The 12972-nt window shown below is 39.8% G+C and overlaps 1 protein-coding gene across 4 annotated transcripts in view; it reads left to right on the top strand.

The window, feature by feature from the left end:
• Nucleotides 1-12972, top strand: part of DOCK7 (dedicator of cytokinesis 7) — a 224280-nt gene that overhangs the window by 165762 nt on the left and 45546 nt on the right. For all 4 annotated transcript variants that reach the window (XM_004588728.4, XM_058657374.1, XM_036494308.2 and 1 more), the window contains 2 exons: nt 11002-11184; nt 11292-11427. In XM_004588728.4, coding sequence (XP_004588785.3) covers nt 11002-11184; nt 11292-11427 — 319 coding nt within the window. The remainder of the gene's footprint in view (nt 1-11001; nt 11185-11291; nt 11428-12972) is intronic.

Raw genomic sequence — 12972 nt, 5'->3', positions numbered from 1 at the left:
CACCTGCCCGTGGTTGCTCCGAGGACCATTAGGTGCCAGTCTGCTAGACAAGCCGGAGCTTATCTTTTACTTGATAGGTGTTCAAAGCTCAGCATTATTAAGGGATTGGAAGTTCTTCAAAGGAACAGTTACTGGCATTGGAAATCTTTAGGGTTGACTCAGATCCCAGAAACAGTGGGGTCACCCTAGAGGTATCTAAGCAGCGATTCAGACATCCATTACCCCAGAGCTCCCCAGCCGGGTGGCCAGCAGGCACAGCCTGGCGCCAAATGGGGCACTGGCCACCCGGGCCCAGCCCGCCATGAGCCATGGGCATACTCACCCCGGAAGGAAGCAGGCCCCGCACCCAGGCATATCCGGCCCAGCCCACCATGAGCCATGGGCACATGGCGGGCTGGGTTCGGGATCCGAGCTAGACGTCCTCTCCCGCAGCCCTCCTCAATATCATTGGTCTTATGCCAAGTTATTTTACAAACTTACTACAAGTGTTATGGGATGAAAGATTTGTGTTCTATCATTGAGAATTTTAAAAATTGCCTTAGTAAACTGTTTTCTTTATTCTTATTCTAGTGTTTAGCAACTGGGGGTTTTTCTGTGAAGACTTATAGTTTCCATGTTTTAAAAAAAACTTGGTTTTGTTGTGCTGCTACATTTCCTTTCCCTTAAAGAGGGAAGGAAATGGTGGCAGGGAAAAAGCAAATCAAGTTGTGCGAGTTTTAAATCATTTTCCCTCAGAAAAGCTTGATGATATGTATAGCCCGTTTGACACTTTTAATTGCATTACTAAAATGATTATACATTAAAAATTCAGTTATTTTGAGTGCATAACTTAATGTTTTTGGTATTTGAAGAGTTGTGTAGCCATTGCTGTGATCCAGTTTTTAAACATTCCCATAACCCTGCAAATAACCTCTCCCGTATGTTCCCACATTGGTCAACACTGATCTGCTTTACTGTCTGTACAATACAGAAAAGCAGGGTACAAATCCAGGGTGTTTCTTATCAGCATACTTTTGACTTCCATCCATGTTGAAACATCTAACTGTTCTTTTTTTCATTTTTTATTTCTTTATACCAGATTATGACAAGTCTCGGTTTATATTTGTACTTGCAGTGTAAGACTCATTCCTTTGTATATTCACCAGTGCTTACAGTATTAGATCTTTTAGTATTTGCCAATCTGATAATCTATAGTTGTTTTTCATTTTAGTTGTAATTTCCCTAGCTGATAGGGGTGCAACATTTTGCACATATATGTATGTTAACCAATTGGATTTTCTTTTTTTTTTTAATTTATTTATTTTTATTTGAAGGGCAGATTTATAGAAAGAAGTAAAGACAGAGAGAGAGAGAGAAATCCTTCATCTGCTGGTTCACTCCACCAGTGACCAAAATGGCCAGAGCTGAGCTGATATAAAGCCAGGATTCAGTAGGTTCCTTCAGGTCACCCACGTGGGTGCAGAGTTCCAAGGACTTGAGCCATCCCTCACTGGTTTCTCAGGCCACAGAAAGGAACACAATAGGTAGTGAAGCAACTAGAACTGGAACAGCACCCCATGTGGGGTGTTGGCACTTGCTGGCAGAGGATTGGTGTGTTGAGTCACTACACCGATCCCTGACCCCCCACACACACACTTTAACACTTTCATTTTTTAAACATTTACTCTTTTTTTATTGGAAAGTCAGATATACAGAGAGGAGGGGAGACAGAGGGGAATATCTTCCATCCACTGGTTCACTCGCTAAGTGGCCACAATGGCTGGACCTGAGCACGTTTGAAGCCAGGAGCCTCTTCCGGGACTCCCAGGTGGGTGCATGGGCCAAGGCTTTGGACCATCTTTGACTGCTTTCCCAGGCCACAAGCAGGGAGCTCGATGGGAAGTGGGGCAGCCCGGATACGATCTGGCGCTCTTAGGGGCTCCCAGCAGATGCAAGGGATGAACCTTAGCCACTAGGCTACTGTGCCCGCCCAGCCCTACATTTACTTTGACACTGTTTTTACATTTATTTCTTTTTGTTTTTTAGAAGCCTTTTTTTTTTTTTACTCATGATACAGATTTACATGCAAAGGGCCTCCTTCCACTCCCTGTTATTTGTCCCCAATTGATTACAATGCTGTAGTCATTCATTTCACTGTTACAATCTTAATTTTTTCTGATATATAAATGTATTGTGACTTGGGAAGTGTAGGAAAAGGAAGAAAATGCTGTTAAAGTATAATGCTACTGGCAAAGATTGGTAGGTTTTTTCCTTAGCCTAGTATAAAATTAAAAGTCGGGAATCAGCTGTAGACACAGAGTAAGTTTTATAGTGATTGTGAAGAAAGGAGGGAAGCACTTCCTGGGTGTGATCCAAGAGATGAATTGTCTCCTGAAAGGAGAGAGAGAGAGAGAGAGAGAGAGAGACCCAACATTTATTTATTTGAAAGCAAGTTGCAGAAAGAAAGTCAGTGATCGGAAGACATCTTCTATCCCAAAAGGCTGGTGTTGGGCCAAGCAAAGAGCCAGGAACTCCATTTATGTCTCCTCTGTGTTATAGGGACATAAACAGTTAAGGCATCTCCCTCTACTTTCTTAGGCACATTAGCAGGGAGGTGGATCAGATGCAGAGCAGCCAAGACTCAAACTATCACTTTTCCCGAATGGGCTTCTGGTATTTCAGGTAGCAGTTTAACTCAGATGCCACAGTCCTGACCCCTGGGTTCTCTTTTCTGAAATGTCTAGAATTTTTAAAACCATTTTCCATTACATTGTATTTATTTCATGATTTGAAGGAGTTTATATTTTTTGGATCAAGTCCATTGTCATAGGTAGTTCAGTTATTCTGTGACTTGTTTTGTTACATGTTTAAATGCTTGAATTTATCAGTCTTTACAGTTAGCATCTTTCAATTAATATTCTTTTAAATAGAAAATTACTTACTATCCTATTAATATAAATTAATTCTGTATTCCAAGATTTTGCAGATATTCTGCATTATGGTAAAATGCTTGGTAATTATTCCTTTGGCATTCATTCCTAAACATACCTGGAGGTGATTCTTTTTGTAAATACAATGTATCTTGGAGTGAGGGTGTCAAAATTCTTGGTTTATTTTGCATATTTTGCCAAATTATCTTTATGCTTATTTTTAAAATATATTTTATTTATTTTTTGATTTATTCATTAATTACAATGGCACAGTTAATTATGTGGCACAGTTTCATAGGTACTGGGGTTCTCCCCACCCCTCCCCAAACCCTTCCCCCATGGTGGATTCCTCCACCTTGTTGCATAACCACAGTTCAAGTTCAGTTGAGATTCCCTCATTGCAAGCATATACCAAACATAGAGTCCAGCATCTTATTGTCCAGTCAAGTTCAACAGCTTCTTGGGGAGACTCTCTCTGGTCTGAAGGCAGAGCCAGCAGAGTATCATCCCGATCAATTAAAAGCTCTAACATACCATCAGCAACAATTTACAATATTATGGAATTAATTGACATAGTATTGAGTAACCAATATGTTAAAAATAAATTCGAGTTCTTAACCACATCGTGTGGCTTTTTTTTTTTTTCCGAGTAGTCTAGACTGGCTTATAACTCCAACAAGACATATGTCAACAGTTTAGGTGCAGAACAGTTTTAGGAGGGACGTGCAGAGAAATCCGCAATACCCTAGTGAGGAATAACTAATATTTCACATCTTCCTCACACCTTCTAGGGTGATGGAAGATTTCTCTGCTCGTCCACCCCCTTACGGAATAACATAGGGTATTAAAAGTATATTAGGATTTACCATTCTTTGATGTACATCATAAGCAGTCTGACTCACATTTATTGTTGGTTCGTTGGTTGCTTCATAATATCTGATTACATGTGAGATAGTCTGTTTGAGATTAAGATAATATTACATTTTACACATACTATTTTTCATATTGACATCATTTCATCTTAAATTAATGCAAACATGTGGTATCTAACCTTTTGGGATTGGCTCATTTCCCTTAGCATTATGGTTTCCAGTTTGGCCCATTTGGCCACAAAGAACTGCATTTTGTGTTTTTTAATAGCTGAGTAGTATTCCATGATCCATAGCTTTCTTATCCAATCTTCTGCTAATCGGCATTTTGGTTGCTTCCATGTTTTTGCAATTACTGATTGTGCTGCTATGAACATAGGGGTGCATGTTGGTTTCTCATGAAACAGGTGTTTTGGATATATTCCTAGGAGTGCTATTACTGGATCATACGGTATGTTGATTTTGAGTTGTTTGAATGTTCTCCATACTGATTTCCATAGAGGCTGTACCAACCTGCAGCCCCACCAGTAGTGGAGTAGGGCTCCCTTTTCCCCGCAACCTTGCCAACAAGTGTTGTTGGTGCTTTTTTTCATGTGGGCCAATCTTACTGGCGTCAGGTGGTACCTCATTGATGTTTTAATTTGGATTTCCCTTATTGCCAGGGAACTTGAGCACTCAATGCTGATTTTTAAGAGGATTTTTCACTACTGCTATAAAACACCACCTCTATATGTTCTATTTAATAGAGTTCTTAAACATCTGAATAAATTTACGAAGTCTTTCCTAATGATTGATTTTCTGTATGTGTAGATTTAAAGGTTAGTTTATAAAAAGCCACTGAAATAAACAGAACAAAAAAATTTATAAAATTTTGGTTGACGTTATACTGAAATATGGATCACTTTTGAAACATTGCTTATACTATGAAATTAATTTTGAACATAGTAAACATTTCTTGCCGTATCTATGAATGCATATCTATTGCTTATAGCGCAGAGGCCTAGTATATCTTTTTTTTTTTTTAGCTATTCTTGACAGCTGCATTTCACAGTGCATTTTTCCTTTGTGGCTAATGTGAAGTTAGGATTCAGTCTGGCTGGTTGCTGGTAGATTGTTGTGGAAGTATTTTTTTTTTTAAGATTTATTCATTTTTATTATAGTCAAATATACAGAGAGGAGGAGAGATAGAGAGGAAGATCTTCCGTCTGATGATTCACTCCCCAAGTGAGCCGCAATGGCTGGTGCGTGCCGATCCGAAGCCGGGAACCAGGAACCTCCTCCAGGTCTCCCACGTGGGTGCAGGGTCCCGAGGCCTTGGGCCATCCTCGACTGCTTTCCCAGGCCACAAGCAGGGAGCTGGATGGGAAGTGGAGCTGCTGGGATTAGAACCGGCGCCTATATGGGATCCCGGGGCTTTCAAGGCGAGGACTTTAGCTGGTAGGCCACTTTTTATTGGAAAGTCAGATTTGCAGAGAGAAGGACAGACAGAAAGACCTTTTGTCTGCTGGTTCACTTCCCTAGTGGCCACAACATCCAGTGCTGTGCTGATCCGAAGCCAGGAGCCAGGAAGTTCCTCCAGGTCTCCCACATGGGTGCAGGATCCCAAGCTTTGGGCCATCCTCCACTGCTTTCCCAGGCCACAAGCAGGGAACTGGATGGGAAGTGGAGCAACTAGGACGTAAACTGGCACTCATGGGATTCTGCTACATGCGAGGCAAGGATTTCTACTTAGGCTATTGCACCAGGCCCCTATTATAGCTTTTTCAGATTTATTAATCATTGATTTTTTTTGAATGCTTTCATATATGGTATCTTTTTCAGAAATTGTTTTCTAATTCTTGATTGTTTCTTATGTAGAAATCTAATTGATTTCTGTACAGTGCTTTTCTTAGTTCCAATAGAATTACTAATCTAATAGCAGATGTATGCATTTTCTGCATACAAAATCTTATCATCTGTGAGTAATTCCTTTTAAAATAATTGATCGCTCCAGGATCCCATATGGGCACCGGTTCTAATCCTGGCAGCTCCACTTCCCATCCAGCTCCCTGCTTGTGGCCTGGGAAAGCAGTCGAGAATGGCCCTAAGCCTTGGGACCCTGCACCTGCGTGGGAGACATGGAGGAAGTTCCTGGCTCCTGGCTTTGGATCAGCATAGCACTGGCCATTGGGGGTCACTTGGGGAGTGAATCATCGGACGGAAGATCTTCCTCTCTATCTGTCCTCCTCTCTGTATATCTTAGTTTGTAATGAAAATAAAATAAAAGAAAAAAGAATATTTGGAAAAGTTGTGGGTGAAGCCCATCTGTGCCTGGGTTCTCTTTTTCTTTTTACATTTTAAATTTACTGATTTAATTTCTCCAGTAAGTATAAAACTGTTGAATTTTTCTATTTCTTCTTGTACTGATGTCTGTAGATTTTATTCTAATGAGTTTATTCAGATTTCATGACAAATAAGATTGTTTTGGGTATCTGGTATCGTCTTTTTAATATTTGTTTTGTATGTGGTAGAGTATATTTTGTTTCTGCTTGTGGCTTTTTGTAGCTTAATCAGTTTTTTTTTTTTTTATTTATGGTACAATTCTGTATAGTCTGGGATTCCCCTCCCTCCAATTTCCACCCCCTAACTGATTTTTCCTGTAATGTTACAACTCTTCATAAGGAGTTACAGTTCCATCAGTCTGCTATTTAAGTGTGCCCAGACAGTGCATCATCCCATTGTCTAGATATATCTAACACTTTCATTGGGAGTCCATTTTTTCTGTGGAAGCAGAGGTGCGTGTTACATTGTGTCTTCACATCTGGATATGGTAACCTCCATTACTCTACCACTATACATTCCAATTTGCATGATGGATTCCTTATATTAGAGAAAACATATGTTTATTTCTCTTTTCGTGATTGACTTATTTCACTGAGTGTAATGGTCTCTAGTTTGACCATCTAGTTGCAAATTGTATAATTTTGTTCTTTTTAATGGCTGAATAATATTCCATGGAACAGATGTACCACACTTTCTTTAGCCACTCCTCTTTGGATGAGCATCTGGATTGTTTCCATGTCTTTGCTATTGTAGATTGTGCTGCTGTAAATGTAGGATTACAGATCCCCTTCTCATATGTAGTTTTAATTTCTTTTGGGTATATTCCTAGGAGTGGGATAGCTGGGTTATGGCTTAATCAGTCTCAATTAGATATTTGAAATGTCTTTATAAAGAATCTTTGTGGCATTATTGAGCTTCCATTTGAATGTTTGTTATTTGTGATGTTCTGTGATCTTGTAATTTACTTTTTTCTTTTTCTGATTATTGAAATGAGTGTTTAAATCACTAATTTTGGGGCCTGACGTGATGAAATAGTGGTTAAAGTCCTCACCTTGAACACGCCAGAATCCCATTTGGGTGCTGGTTTTAATCCCGGCAGCCCTGCTTCCCATCCAGCTCCCTGCCTGTGGCCTGGGAAAGCAGTCCAGGACAGCCCAAATCTTTCGGATCCTGCACCCGTGTGGGAGACCTGGAATAGGCTCCTGGCTCCTGGCTTTTGATTAGCTCAGCTCCAGCCACAGTGGCTGCTTGGGGAGTGAACCATGGACAGAAGATCTTCCTCTCTGTCCTGCTCTCTCTACATCTGACTTTCCAATAAAAATCAATAAATCTTTTTTAAAAAATCACTAATTTTTGTGGTTTGTTGTTTGATATGTATTTTAGTCTACATATTTTTTCTTTCGCTGTTTTTTTAAATACCACAGTTTTAAAGTATCATTTTTATTATTCATTTCAAAATATGTCTAAAAGTGTGTTCTAGCTTTGTTTTAGAGGCTGTTTTTATTTTTAAATTTCCAGTCAGGAAAATTTATCTTTTTGCTTCCAATTTTTCCTATTTGCACAATCTAGAAGTTACTTTTTTATGACTTCATTTGGCTTATTTGTGGCATCTTGCTTAATGATCTTGTATATCGTCAGTTTTTATAAATATTTTGTTTATGTAAAGAGTTAATCCAGTGACAGCCTTGTAGCATAGCAAATATGTCTGCTGCCTGAGCTGTCAGCATCCCCTCCGTGCACTGGCTTACGTCCTAATTGCTCCACTTTCATGGAGCTACCTGCTCACTCCTGGGAAAAACAGTGGAAGGTGGCCCAAGTACTTGGGCCCCTGCTGCTAGACCTAGGGACCTGAAAGGTGCCCTTGGCTTCTCAGTTCGGTCTGGCATAGCTCTGGCTGTTGCGGCCATCTGGTGAGCAATGGGTCAGATAGAAGACCTCTGTCTCTCCCTCTCTCTTTGTAACTCTAAGATTCAAATAAGTGAGTAAATTTTTTAAATCTCTATTTCAGAAAGTTAGTCTTCGTGTTATATGTGAATTACCTTTTCCTTAAATCTCCATTTTTACCGAGTTCTGTCTTTTTATTGCAATATCCTTCTACAGTCATGGTTTTGTAACCTCTTCTTGTCATTCTGACAGGTATGTGTTTGATCATTGCCACCCACATGAACGACCCAGATGAAATTTTGGGCTCTTGGCTTCAGCCTGGCCCAGGCCTAAGCATTGCAGTTGCTTATGAAATAAGTCAGGAAATGAGAGTTCTTGTTATCTTTGTGTGCTTTACCTTTTCTGAAACTTTGCCTTACAAATAAATCTTTTATTTTTACGGGAAAGTCAAATTTACTGAGAGAACAATCTTCCATGTACTGGTTCACTCCCCAAGTGGCCACAGTCGCTGGAGCTGAGCTGAACTGAAGTAAGGAGCTTCCTCCAGGTGTCCCACATGGGTGCAGGGTCCCACTAGGGTCTTGTGCTGAACCCAAATCTTTTTTATTTTAATTAATCAAATAATATTACCATCCTGGAGTCCACTGGGAGCTATTTCTGCAGCTTCCAAAAATGTAATACAATTGAGAGAAGTAATAGCTATATCAACTGAAGTTAAATACTAGATAAAAAAGGAAAAGAAGTGAGTGACATAAACAGAGAAAGGAAAGAAGGGAGAGAAGAAACAGCACATAGGAGGCAGTACTGCCTCAACGCAGTAGTTGTTTCCCATTAGTCATGCAAGTGACTGCCTCACTGCTGCTGGAAAATACTGACTGGTAGATTGTTTGTAGAAGCTCCAAGAACAATTCTCCGTGGCCTAGTGAATTCTGAGTACCTTCCATCTTATTGACCTTTTGCTTTCACCCCCTTCAAATTTTAAAACTCAGTTTACAATACTTTGAAGAAAACCTGACCAGGATTTTGACTGGAATTATCCGGATGCTGTTGAGGAATTTGGAAAGAAAAAAAAAATTACTGTCTTTACTGAGTCTTTTAAATTTTTGTCTTTTATTTTTGTGTTTACTATGTTACTGGCACTTTATGTGAACTATATGATATATCATTTTATACCTGTCTATTTGTCAAGTTCAGAATAATTTTTAATTTTTCTTTCTTAAAAAATACTTATGCACACTTATCCTTTAAACCAAGTGTTTTCCTCCTGAGGGAGACTGCAAGCTTGGGTGAATATCAAAGCTAAGTGTGCCCAGCTCAGGCACTTAGCACAGTTGTTATATGGGTAAATTCCTATGTTGCGTGTATATCCAAGAGCATTGTTGGTTGGAACTTGATTACTAGAGCTGTACTTTCTGCAATTGAACTCTAATCCTACTATTTAGTAGAAAATACTATGACAGTTTTCTTATTTTAGATAGGATAAGTAATCATATTTCTTTCTTTGGATGCTTACAAGAGATACATAAGTAATATACATAAAGAATACCATCCAGTGTGTAGTACAGTGCAAGCATTGTGTAAGTGTTAACTGCTGTGTTATCATCATGCCGGATACAGAAAAGATTGGGATAAGTAGTTGAAAGCATGCCTTCAGGGGTTACCCATGTTTAACCTTTCACTGTCCTTTCTCTCAATATCCCCTGTGTTGCTTTTTTCTTAGTGTTTGGTATTGTTATCAATCAAATCCTAGGATATAATGCTACAGTGAAGGACTTAGGTTTTGGAAACTTGTTAACCTAACTCTACCTTTGCTTAGTGGGTGAATCAGGGCCAATTACTTCATCTGTAGCCTTTAGTTTCCTTGCCTATAATCAAGAAATAGGGATTAATATCTCAAACATTGTTACAAGAGTTTAATAAGAAAAGTGTTAGGTATAATGTTGAGCACATTTCATGGTTTATTTTTTGGTTGTTGTTTCTGTCATTGTCACTATTGCTATTGCCATTCTGTTTTCATGTCTGTAAAACTGGGATGAGTTAACGAGCTTGGTAATAACATTAGGTGCTAAATCAAATGATAAATGTAGAATGCTACTATAAGCAAGTTCTTAAAGGTTTTAAATTTGTATTTCACCTCTTGAATGCAGTGCAGATTGAAAATTACAAATTGCATTTCAAGCTTTATTTGCGTTACGTCGGAATGGCTTTGTATTTCCATGGCTTTGTGTTTCTAATGCGTTTTGCCTTGATGTTTTTCGGGCTTTGGTCAGAAGCAGTGCTCCTCTAAAAATAACGTTATTTCATCCTGTCTTCCTGTCCGTACCTCACTCTTACTTTGTCAGTTCCTTTTCTCCTGTATTTTCATCATGTCTAATAGCTTATGATGGCTTCATTAATTTTAAGGAACAGAAAAAAAATGGTTAATTTATTTGAAAAACAGAGTGACAGAGAGATGGGGAATGGTCTTCCATCTACTGGTTTGCTCCCCAGGTGCCCCTGGTAGCCAGGGCTGGGTCAGGCCAAGTACTATGATCAAGAACTCCAGTGGGTCTCCCTGGGTGGCAAGGTCTCAAGCACTTAAGCATCATCTGTTGCCTCCCACAGAGTGTGATAGCAGGAAGCTGGATTGGAAGGGGGGTAGCTAAACCTGGTACTCAGATATGGGATGCTGGTTTCCCAAGCAGCCTCTTAGCCTGCAGGGCAACAACACCCATCATTCTTTCAGTTTCTTGTGGTAGATTATTTAGTTTTTCCTTTATGCTTTTATTAGCATTTATTTATTATCTGCTGGTAACCCCACTGAAGACTAAAACATGCTTCTGTTGGCCAGGAATGACTCATTAAACTTCAGGCCATTACCATACAATTACTGTATGACTTATAGATATTATCTAAATAAAATGGTTCTTTTAACATATTTTAAAGCAATCTTTGTCATTTTTTTAGTGAAAAGCAATTGACAACCAAAAATGAAGAAATGATTGTTGTTCAGTCTAATTCTACCTGTCTTCCTTCAGAGTGGCAGGCAACACACAACCTTCTCGGCGGAGTCCAGCCGGAGCCTTCTGATCTGTCTGCTCTGGGTTCTCAAGAATGCTGATGAAACGGTCCTGCAGAAGTGGTTCACGGATCTGTCAGTGCTGCAGCTGAACCGCCTGTTGGATCTGCTGTATCTCTGTGTATCGTGCTTCGAGTACAGAGTAAGTGGTCGCCATCCTACCACTGCAAAAACGAACAGAGAAAATACAGTGGAGGAAAGGAAGAAGAAAATTGCCTTAATTTCTCTTTTCTAATGTTCAAATTTTAGGGGAAAAAAGTGTTTGAAAGAATGAATAGTTTGACCTTTAAGAAGTCAAAAGACATGAGAGCAAAACTTGAAGAAGCTATCCTGGGGAGCATAGGCGCGAGGCAAGAAATGGTGCGCAGAAGCCGAGGCCAGCTCGGTAGGTACAGTCTGCTGTTCCTGGACGACGGCTTATAAAGATGGGTATTGCAGTTCTTCAGTGGCAAGTCTGTTTTTCTCCTCCCTCCCTCCCTCCCTCCCTCCCTTCCTTCCTTCCTTCCTTCCTCAAAGAAACCATTTTGAACATCATTGTGAGTTAACTTGATTCTCGGCAGTAATGTGCAGTACGATTCTGATTTCAGAAGGGTGAACCATGGCTCTGCATAGTCTCAGCGGGAGACTGTTTTCCTTCTGTCATTGTTAACAGCACCTGTCCTCTTTTTTTAATTATAACTGAAATAAACATTTAGAGCAGTGTTGTATTCATAGGAAAATGCAGAGCTTTCCCATTATCAGCACCACGCAACAGGGTGCATGTTGCTTCTAATGGATGAACCCTCACAGTCAGCACCCACAGTCTGTAGTTTGCATGTGGGTTCATGCTGGGAAGTATTTCCCCTTTTCACTCTTACAACTTGTCCTAGTTTGTTGTCCCTCAGTGAAGTAATGTAGCTTGTATCCAAGCAGGTGAGTGCATTTGATGCCCGTTTCTGATCCCAGACGTGCTCCCATTAGTTGAACCCCAACCAAATTGCTGAGTCTTCCCCATTTCTTTGCCTCATCTATCCGTGATTGTTTTGAGAATTTAAAAGGTAGTGTAACTCATAGATCTTATCCTCTTGAAAGGGCCATTTATGTGTAAACATTGCTTAATGATGAAGTGGATTAAAACAATCTTGTTGCTAAAAGCTCCTTAAGGTCTGGGACGTGACTTAGTCCTTTGTTGATGTGACACATGTTGACAGCACAGTGTACTAAAATATGCTGATTAAAATATGATTGTGTGAGATTCTTTAAAAAGTTTACAGAAAATGGAATGAAGTTTTGAACTCCATGCATTGTGTTTTCATAATAGATGTTTTCCATAACCCTTATGTGTGGATGAATATTTTCAGTTATTTTTCACTGACAAATCATTAGCACACTGATCATTTATTTTAAGTGTCTCTTTCATGTTCTGTTTATCTGAAATTTAATAAATATGAGAATCTGCTTCCATAGGAGTTAAGAGGACCCTGTTTTTGTACTCTGTTTTTCAATAGTTTACAACATACCATTATGTTTTATTTATTCTGTTCAACAGACTTCTTTTTTTTTTTAAAGATTGATTTATTTTTATTACAAAGTCAGATATACACAGAGGAGGAGAGACAGAGAGGAAGATCTTCCATCCAATGATTCACTCCCCAAGTAACCACAACGGTCGGTGCTGCGTCAATCCAAAGCCAGGAACCTGGAACCTCTTCCGGGTCTCCCACGCAGGTGCAGGGTCCCAAGGTCTTGGGCCATCCTCAACTGCTTTCCCAGGCCACAAGCAGGGAGCTGGATGGGAAGTGGAGCTGCCAGGATTAGAATCGGCGCCCATATGGGATCCTGGGACATTCAAGGCGAGGACTTCAGCCACTAGGCCACGCCGCCAGGCCCTGTTCAACACACTTCTAAAAAAGCATGCAAATTCCTTTGTACTTAGATCATTTTAATTGTT

Source organism: Ochotona princeps, chromosome 2, assembly GCF_030435755.1.
Source record: "Ochotona princeps isolate mOchPri1 chromosome 2, mOchPri1.hap1, whole genome shotgun sequence".
Classification (NCBI taxonomy): domain Eukaryota; kingdom Metazoa; phylum Chordata; class Mammalia; order Lagomorpha; family Ochotonidae; genus Ochotona; species Ochotona princeps.
The sequence above is the reverse complement of the archived record's forward strand: the minus strand, read 5'-3'. Positions and strand labels throughout refer to the sequence as shown.